Source organism: Lolium perenne, chromosome 4 (assembly GCF_019359855.2).
Source record: "Lolium perenne isolate Kyuss_39 chromosome 4, Kyuss_2.0, whole genome shotgun sequence".
NCBI classification, from domain to species: Eukaryota; Viridiplantae; Streptophyta; class Magnoliopsida; order Poales; family Poaceae; genus Lolium; species Lolium perenne.
Window position 1 is genome coordinate 341,030,794 of NC_067247.2, and position 10,561 is coordinate 341,041,354.

The 10,561-nt window shown below is 47.8% G+C and overlaps 1 protein-coding gene across 1 annotated transcript; it reads right to left on the reverse strand.

Moving 5' to 3' along the window:
* Window positions 1–532: 532 nt before the first annotated feature.
* On the reverse strand, window positions 533–2,896 carry LOC127296622 (cyclin-D5-3-like). Its single transcript, XM_051326792.2, has 5 exons — window positions 2,229–2,896; window positions 2,009–2,095; window positions 1,596–1,884; window positions 1,339–1,499; window positions 533–1,237 (listed from the first exon to the last, which is right to left on the reverse strand). Exons 1-5 carry the CDS (start codon window positions 2,532–2,534, stop codon window positions 992–994), a joined length of 1,089 nt encoding a protein of 362 aa, XP_051182752.1. The 5' UTR covers window positions 2,535–2,896; the 3' UTR covers window positions 533–991.
* Between the last annotated feature and the right edge of the window lie 7,665 nt (window positions 2,897–10,561).

Here is a 10,561-nt window from a genome sequence, read left to right on the forward strand (position 1 = left end):
TCACCATTTGGGAAAGAGATGATCAAGTTCCTCGTTCCTCATACAACTAAACACGCTGATATGTTTCTTCCGAGCGCAAAAACAACCTACCAAACGTACCTCTCATTTCTCCAACAGAATCTAAGTGAAATTGTTGGCATCAAAACATAGTGCTAAATGTAGCCTAAGTCAAACTTCCACTCATACGGTAGCTGTTATACAAGTTACATGAGATAGCAGAAACGCAAATAACATTGTGGTTGAGGAAAGGAAAAACAAAGCCATTGGCAGTGAAAGGTGGTGATCCGGTGACAGGGCGCAAAGGCAGCGTGAGAAATGGAAAACAGTGAAGCAACTACCAACTACTACCTAGCGCTCTGCAGCAATTGCACACGGGGCTCGGAGGAGGCAGGACCCAAGAAGAGGGGAGAGGAATTCAGTCGTGCTCGCTTGTGCTGGAATAGGACAGTACAGTTTGTTTCAGCATCTGAAGAAGATGGTAATGAGAAGCCAAAATGGCATGACTCAACAGTGAGAAAACAGGCCATAATCATATGAAGATCGGGTTAAGTAGTATATTATTTTGTCACCGGTAGAGTGACATGGTATTAACCAAAAGAAGACGAGAGGACAAGGCCCAGCTAGCTGGCACAGCATTCACACACACACAAGGGGGAAAATGGTTGCCCACTCATACCTAGGCTTTGCTCTCTTTTCACCTCCCACTTTGAGCAAGAGCTCTTTGCAGTGGTACAGCCTAGGCTTTCTCTCTCTGCTCTTTACACAGCCTTTTAAGCCAGGGAAAAGAAAGATCTCATGAAAACCAAAATCTTTCCAATCCTAACTTACCAATCAACTGCAATAATTGCACAATCAGAAGAATCAAATCTTGCCCCCTATTTAGCCACCTCCCCCCTGAGAAGAGAAAGACTGCTGAAACTAGAGAGGGGAAAAAAAAACAGGTGGAGTGGAAGAAATTAGCTAGCTAGAGTAGTGCGAGCTGGACACTCTCCTAGTGGCGCCGCGGTGAATGCAACCTTTTCCTCTTATTGCCGTCCGTGATTGCTGCTGCCGCCGAGGTGGCGGCATTATTGTTGCTGGCGCCGCCCATGGCCACGGAGGTGGTGACCGAGCTCCCGACGTGGGCGGCGGAGCCGCCGGAGGAAGGCAGCTCCCCGCTCGATTGCTGCCGCCGCATGGACATGGACCTGCCGTCCTCCTCCCGAATCATGACGCTGTAGCAGGAATACACATGCCCCTGCGCAACAAGAAGGCCCGCATTTACTCGTATCATTGCCGCTTCCCACCAACAGATTTCCAAAAGGGATTGTCATTATTATGGCGCGCAGAAGAGCTTACCGTGTGTAATTGCTGCCATGACGAGCCCAGGATCGCCTTGAGCTCCTCCGCCAGTTCGGGAAATGTCAGCGTCCCCTCCTTGTCCTTGTTGCCGATGCCGCGCGCCACGAGGATCGACGCCAGCGCAATGGTGGACGGCTGGTACTCCACCGCGCTCATCGCTGCGCGGATTGCGAGAAGAAATGAGCATCTGAAATTCTGAATGAACAAATCCGATCCGATGGAATTGGTGCAGGGGAGAGGGGGAATGGGCAGACCTTTGATGGATGCGAAGATGCAGTTGACGGCGCGCAGGACGATGGGCTTCCGCTCGTCGTGCCGGAACCTGGCGGCGAAGCAGCCGAGGTAGGGGAAGGGGGTGGCGGCGATCATGTGCCAGTTGAGCGTGGTGAGGACGAGGAGCTCCATGCGCAGGATGGAGGCGCTGTCGAAGTCGTAGTGGTCGGGCCTGAACTCCGGCAGGCGCGGCACCCGGTGCTCCTCCACCTTGGCCGCCAGCGAGAGGCACGCCACCGCGAGCAGCTGCAGCGCCCACTCCTGCCCCCTCTGCACAACACCCAAGAAAACGGCAATGCGGGAGTCAGTCGGGAGGCATTACATCGAACACTCGGCGAGGTGACATGACAGAGCAGATCGATGGCAGCAAATTGGAGGGGATGATTGTTATTACGTCGACTCGGCGCTGCGCCAGGAAGCGATCGAGGTAGGTGACCGCGACGTAGGCCGTCTTCCCGCAGAACCGGAACCTCGCGTTCGTCTGCCAACACCGCACGCACGCACGGAAAGAAACCATCATCATTTTGTTTAGAAAAAGGGAAATGGAAAGATCCGGTTGATTTTGTTTGGGGGAAAGGCGGAGCGGGAGCAAACAGAATGCGCGCTCGAAGCACCTTGGCAATCCAGTCGACGCAGACGGCGCGCGCGGCCTTGGTCCAGCCGCCCACCTCCTCGCCTCCGGCGTCGGCGGCGTGGGCGGCGGCGCTGGCCTCTTTGGAGAGCATGAGCGCGACGTACTCGTCGTCGTCCGGGTCGAGGAGCAGGAGGTGGTCGTCGCCGGCGAGGCGTAAATCGGCGGCGCCGTCGGCGGGGGGGCTGTAGTCGTCGTCGTCGGCGTCGAGGAAGAGGTCGTTGCCGTCCTCGAGGCAGATGAGGGTGGAGGTGGGCGTGGCGGGGGCGGAGGTGGACGCGTCCCCCATTGGATCAGAGTCAGACCCCGTGGCGGTGGTGGTGCATGCGCGAGCGGAGAAAAAGGAAAGAAACAGGGAAGAAGTGTTGAGATTCTAGTCTGGAGCGGAGGAAAAGGAGGCGCGGCGGATGAATGAAACAGAAAATGATTCTTCCCTCCCCGCCCGCCGGACCGCGCGCGCGCGCGCGCGGCGAAAGTGGAGGCAAATCTGCAGTTGGAGACGGAGACGAAGGAAAGATGGGTGGGAAGTTGAGGTGAGGTGCGGTGGCGTGGGCGCGTGGGTTGGAGTGGACTGGACTATACGGGTGCGTGTGCGCGCGCGGGGGTTCGCGCCACCACCAGTCGAGGATGGAGAAGCAAGGAAAGGGTTTTGCAGGCGACGACGAGTGGTCTGCCTATGCCTGCCCTTTCCTCTGCTTTCTTCGCTCGTGTCACCGGATCTCGTCGTATTTTGCTCCTACGTGCGCATGGCTGCATGTATGCCGTATTCCTAATAAGGGACGAGAATTCACAGATGCATAAAATGCAACACAATGTATGTCCAACATTTTAGTTTACATTTTTTGAAAACTTGGAAATGTCACGGAAAAAATTAGAAAGGCGACGAAATCACCGAAACTCAACTTCCTCACATCGTTCTAAGTGATCGTCAAGTGAGCCGAGAACCTCGGTGCCTCGTCTACACCAATTTTAACTTCCGACTTAATGATTCGAGATTAGAAGGGTGCACAACGCTTAGCGAGGATGGTAACCCCCATGAAAAGTTAAGTGAATGTGAACGGCGTGTTGCACTAAGCATGGGCACCATGGTTCCATCTTCAAAGCCGTGCCACTTCGACACCAACGAGACGATCACCATCCAAATGGCCCATCGGCTTTCATGAGGGGTCATGAATGACGACATGCTAAGGAGCGGAGATGTGACTATGTGTAGCAATCCACCAATCAGAGGGCTACCTTGCACAACGCACCCATGATCACCAGCACAAGCCGAGTGGAGGGATGGTGGATTCGCGAAGACCAAGAGGTCGGAAATGGAGCTGTAAGGGTAATATATCAAAGGTAGTCACACATCTAAGTTGCACAAACTATTACACGGTCCCTTCATACAGTACAACAACCAAATATGTACCCCTGCAAGAAGAAACAACAAAAATATGTGACTAATAGTGCTCTCGAAAATATGGCTACCGTGAATCCCGCGATTAAAAGTCCCCACGCATACTTTTATTGGGTTAATTAGACATATGCCACTCAAATTAATGAGTATTCGATAAATGCCACTATAATTTTCATCTTTCAAAATATGCCACTACATTAGTATTTTTGGAAGGCTAATTAAGGTGACATTTTTCGAAGAATCTAGAAAATTACAATGGCATATATCTAATTAACTTTTTTCTAGGGTTCGTCACGTGTGTGCCAATTTTTGCCGGAGGAACTTACGGTAATCGCAGATTTGCTTGTGGTCACCACGCGATAGGCCCACCCGTATTTCAATTGCTCTAAATTGGAACACTTAATGTTGTTTAATCTCAAATATATGCTCCTAACTAATCAATGGTTATCATAAGAGCAAGATCTTCACTTAAACCCACAACTTGAAAGAAGATCAAACACGAATGGAAACAATCTCCGTAGCGTGATATACGGGGATGTACGATAGTACTATATACCTCCAGGGATTAGATTCTAGCTTGTATTCTACCCGACATATCATCATGGTTAAATCTACTCGTAAAGAAGACGCAAGTACAACTGTACTGCTTGTCACAGGGTGTGGCAGCTTGTTGCTGCCAGTGTACTGATCTGCTTCACTATCTTGTTTTGTCAGTAAACTAGAGACATTGCTGTATTTTTTTTCGATAAGGGGGATAAAACCCCAGCCTCTGCATCAATTGATGCATGCGGCCCTTTATTAACTTTATTAGGTCTCCAAAATAAATTTATTACAAATCATGGATCACTCAAAGTCTCGACATGGACTAGCCATCTAAAAATGATAAAAAAGACGCGCCGCCACAAGATCTTCATGTGAGCCGCCTATCAGTACGCCAACCGCACCGGCTGTAGAAATCCCGTGCTACCGTCGCCAAGCGGTTGCACCCAATATCCATGTCCCGGCGCACATCCTCCGGCTGGAGAGACATTGCTGTATACATCATCCCTCAGGCAATCTTTATTTTCATCTCCTAGGTGCAAAGCCTGTGACATGTGCAGTGTACGTGTAGGTAGTGGTAGTTAGTAATCAACGGTTAGTGAAGTCTTCAGTGCTGGAAAAAAAAGTGGCCAGCTGTGACGACTAACTGGTGATATGCATGTTCATTTCTCACTTGTCTCTACGCGAAACAAAGGGTGTATGCAATAAATGCGAATCAATGGATGATTAAAAAAAAACGAGACCAACCCAGGCACTAGCACCCGTTGGTATTTTTTATAGAAGAAAAACTCCGTGAGCACCCCATCGAATCCAGCATTCAGACCGGGGCGGGCTGTGTGCGCTCCCGCACCTCCAGCCACCAGAGCGACGCTCTGTTCTCAATCAATGGATGAATACAAAACAGCTCCACGAGGAGAGGCGATAGGGTAAAACCCATCTAAGGTTATGTTCCCTCTCCTGCGATGTCGTCGGTCTGCTCCGGGCTTTTGAGGCGTGGCGGACCACGTCGGCCCTTCGCCGGTGAGAGTTTTTCGCTCTTTATTAAGTTTAGTTTTCAGTGTCTTCTTCGGGATGGTGAGATGGTAGTAGCATCCTCAAGGCATAATAAGGTCCTTTCCACCCTATCCTCTCTCTGATGGTGCGATTGGCGCTGACAGAGGGTGTGTGGAGTTGTGTGTCCGGAGGATCTCCGAGATCCAGTCTATCTTCGTGTTTGTTGGTGTGGTTACAGGTTTAGCTCTTCCGATTTACTATTCTCATCATTGGTGATGGTTGTTATTCTGTTGCGTTGTTCCTTTGGAGCCTTGGCACGATGACTTCTGGTTTGTCTCTTCAATAAGCTCTACTTCAACAAGCTTTGCCCGACTTTGGTGATGGAGGGGGCGAGGAAGGTTGTGAGCTCTAGTGCTCGTAGTTGTCACTAGGTGGTCCAAGGACCTACTTGTAATTTCTCTTACTTTTTGTGTTATTGTATTGTTGATGATGATTATTAATAGCCGTTGCACGATCGTCGCTGCCTTCTCCACCCTTCTTATGTGGTGGTCGTCGTCGTTGTTGTCCGCTGCTGCGTGCAGGCTTGGAGGAGTTGCCTCCTTGGTGAGTAGGAGCTTGCCCTGTTCAAGCCACTGCTCCTCGGTGAGTAGGAGCTTGCCCTGTTCACGCGTCGCCTCAGGCAGCTCAAGGCGATCCTCGGTTGCCTTTAGCCGACTGGTGACCTCCTCCAGTGACATAATCAGAAATGTCAAGGAGGGTCTCGATCGCAAGAGCTACCCGCGACAGCCTAGGCGGCACAACTCACAAGATTTCTCGACAAACTCGAGTTTCGTAGATAGGTTCTCCGAGCATGGCTAGGCTTGTGACGAGGTTGGTAAGGTGCAACGCGAAATCATCAACATACTCCCCGTCGCGGAACGAGATCATCTCAAATTCCTTCTTTAGTTGATCCACCTTGCCCTTCCGCATGCGTTCTAAACCTACGCGCATGGCTCAAATCGCCTCCCACACCTCCTTCGTTGTCCACTTCACGGCTAGTCCAGCCATCATTTCTAGTGGCACCGCTTGCAAAATGGCCTCCAGCGCCATTCGATCTTCCTAGAAGTCGTCGGCGCCGAACTCAATTGCATCCTAGATGCCCGGAGCCTACAATTTCACCTTCATGAGGAGGCTCCATTCGGTGTAGTTCTTTCGCGTCAACATTGGATAACTACATCGCCAATTTCCTTGGCGACTCGCTCGACCACAACCTCGCGCCTTCCTACATCACAGTGGCGCGGTCGTCTAGGTGGCGGTGAAGGGGAACGACGCCGTGGCTGGTGATTTGGACTGCCAGCAACACCTCAAACCGGAGTCGACATCTCTCAGGATCTGTAACATCCCACAACCTAGGACAAACGAGGGGTAGATTTAGAAAAGGGTTGTGCATTGCATCGCAAAACGGGGGAAATTTTCGCGCTTAATTGCATAAAACCTAAGAGTGATCGAGGTTTCTCTCTCATTTCTATTAGGGTTAGAGTGAAGAGAGTGCTATGAACTTCAACATGACCAAAGTTAGGGTTTTGGAGAAGAATTTGAATTGGCATTTCAAATTTGAATTTCAAACATAGAATTATATAAGTAATCAATATACAAATTGATACGGGCATGAGGGCCTATGTGGAGCCCAATTTCAGGACTCCACCAGCCTAGTTATCTTATTTTATGTAATGGTCATATATGGGCCAATTAGGGTTTTTATTGGTTTGAGTCAGTTTTGGTTTGGGCCTGTCCAAACCAAGTTAGGGAGGCCCATAGTGGGGCGCCCCAGCCCAGCAAGGGCTGGCCGGCCACCTCTCCCTCATATAAGGAGGTGGGGCGGCTAGGGTTTAGTAGAGACACATTTAGACTAAAGATTAGGGTTTACCCCATTGCGTGTGTTCACGTGTATCATCCCTCCGGGGGTACGACGCTGCCGTTTATCTATTATATCCGTTGCGAATGTTCTTGTGTTCATCAAGGATTATCTAGCTCAAGGTTTGAGGTGTAGCGTTTATCGATCCGTTGCTTGCTGGATTCGTTCCCTCTTCTCCAGGCTGTGTTCATCGCGTTGTTGGGAGGATTTACTACCCCGGTTTCTCACTGTGAAAGATCGGGCAACACCCGAGGAGGATCTGCTGGGATCCCCCTTATCATGTGGTATCAGATTTCTGGGTTGCTCACGGCGAGGTTTTGTTGATCGATCACATCTAGATCGGTTTGCATTGGAGGAGATTGGCTATAGATCGGAGGAGTTTGGCTCTCGTTCGAAGGAGGTTGGTGATGTCTATGCACGCTTCTATTCTTGTAGACAGTGTTGGGCCTCCAAGAGCAGAGGTTTGTAGAACAGCAGCAAGTTTCCCTTAAGTGGATCACCCAAGGTTTATCGAACTCAGGGAGGTAGAGGTCAGAGATATCCCTCTCAAGCAACCCTGCGATTAAGATACAAGAAGTCTCTTGTGTCCCCAACACACCTAATACACTTATCAGATGTATAGGTGCACTAGTTCAGCGAAGAGATATTAAAACGCAGGTGGTATAGATGGTGGTAAACGGTAATTGCGATCTGAAGTAAATATTGCAGGAAGTAAAGATGCAGTAAAACAGTAAATAAGCGATGTTTGCAGTATTTGGAAACAAGGCCTAGGGATCCTACTTTCACTAGTGGCCACTCTCAACATTGCAATCATAATTGAATATAAATATAAGCACTTCATCATACTACTCTCCTGTTGGATAAAGAACTCAAATTCATTGGGCAAGTGTGCAAAAGCACACCTCAAAGGCGTATTCCCAAGTACTAATAAACACCCCACACTGTCACCGTGAGCATTCATAGGAGGTACTAACACACCACAATTCATAAGGGAGTTACACACGGCGCACACACTGTCACCATTACACCGAGATCACAGTAACTCCAAAGTTCACATAATAAAACACTTGAATAGCATATGACATCTAGATTGCAAAGCCTATGATCACATAGATGAACAAATAAATGCTACTCTCAAACACTCTCTTGTTAGATAACAAACACCATTCATTGTGTAGGGCTACAAGAGCTCCCTCAAGCCGGAGTAAACAAGCTCCACAACATCCGGAGTTCATATTAAAGTAACCTCTAGAGTGCATAATAGACAAGAGTAACATCTACATATTCATAAAGATCACACCATGGGAGAGAGAGATGAACCACATAGCTACCGGTAGAGCCCTCAGCCTCGGGGGAGAACTACTCCCTCCTCATCATGGGAGACAGCAACGGCGATGAAGATGGCGGTGGTGTCGATGGAGATGACTCCGGGGGCAATTCCCCGTCCCAGCGGCGTGCCGGAACAGAGACTTCTGTCCCCCGAAACGGAGTTTCGCGATGGCGGCGGCGCCCCTGGAGTCTTTCTGGAGTTTTGCCAATTGTTTTAGGGTTTTCGCGACGGGGTGAATATATAGGCGAAGGGGCAGCGTCGGGGGAGCCAGGGGCTCCCTCCCCATAGGTCGGCGCGGCCAGGGGGCCACCCACGCCGCCATAGGGTGTGGGTCCCCTGCTGCCCTTCCTTGACTCCTGTTCGGTGTTCTGGAAGACTCCGTGGAAAATAGGGCCGTGGGCTTTTGTTTCGTCCAATTCCGAGAATATTTCCTGTGTAGAACTTCTGAAACCAAAAACAGCAGAAAACAGGAACTGGCGCTTCAGCATCTTGTTAATAGGTTAGTACCGGAAAACGCATCAAAATGATATAAAGTATGAATAAAACATGTAGGTATTGTCATGAAACTAGCATGGAACATAAGAAATTATAGATACGTTGGAGACGTATCAAGCATCCCCAAGCTTAGTTCCTACTCGCCCTCGAGTAGGTAAACGATAACAAGGATAATTTCTGAAGTGACATGCTACCAACATAATCTTGATCATACTATTGTAAAGCATATGAGATGAGTGAAGTGATTCAAAGCAATGGTAAAGATGATGATTAAACAACTGAATCATATAGCAAATACTTTTCATGAATAGTACTTTCAAGACAAGCATCAACAAGTCTTGCATAAGAGTTAACTCATAAAGCAATAGATTCTTAATAGAAGGTTTTGAAGCAACACAAAGGATGATTAAGTTTCAGCAATTGCTTTCAACTTGTAACATGTATATCTCATGGATAGTTGTCAACATAAAGCAATATAACAAGTGCAATAAGTAAACATGTAAGAATCAATGCACACAGTTGACACAAGTGTTTGCTTCTAAGATAGAAATAAGTGGGTAAACTGACTCAACATAAAGTAAAAGAAAGGCCCTTCGCAGAGGGAAGCATGGATTACTATTTTTGTGCTAGAGCTTTTATTTTGAAAACATAGAAACAATTTTGTCAACGGTAGTAATAATTCATATGTGTTATGCATAAGACATCCTATAAGTTGCAAGCCTCATGCATAGAATACCAATAGTGCTCGCACCTTGTCCTAATTAGCTTGGATTTCCATGGATTATCATTGCATTACATATGTTTCAACCAAGTGTCACAAAGGGGTACCTCTATGTCACTTTGTACAAAGGTCCAAGGAGATAGATCGCATTTGATTTCTCAGTTTTGATAGATCTCAACTTGAGGACATCCATACCGGGACAACATAGAAAACAGATAATGGACTCCTCTTTAATGCTTAAGCATTCAACAACAGATAATATTCTCATAAGATATTGAGGATTAATGTCCAACTGAAACTTCCACCATGATACATGGCTTCGGTTAGCGGCCCAATGTTCTTCTCTAACAATATGCATACTCAAACCATTTGATCATGATAAATCACCCTTACTTCAGACAAGACGAACATGCATAGCAACTCACATGATATTCAACAAAAGTGTAATAGTTGATGGCGTCCCCAGAAACATGGTTACCGCTCAACAAGCAACTTATAAGAAATAAGATACATAAGCTACATATTCTTTACCACAATAGTTTTTAAGGCTATTTTCCCATGAGCTATGTATTGCAAAGACAAGGAATGAAATTTTAAAGGTAGCACGCAAGCAATTTACTTTGGAATGGCAGAAAAAATACCACATAGTAGGTAGTCATGGTGGACACAAATGGCATAGGTTTTGGCTCAAGGTTTTGGATGCACGAGAAGCATTCCCTCTCAGTACAAGGCTTTGGCTAGCAAGGTTGTTTGAAGCAAACACAAGTATGAACCGGTACATCAAAACTTACATAAGAACATATTGCAAGCATTATAAGACTCTACACTGTCTTCCTAGTTGCTCAAACACTTTTACCAGAAAATATCTAGACCTTAGAGAGACCAATCATGCAAACCAAATTTCAACAAGCTCTACGGTAGTTCTCCACTAATAGGTTTAAACT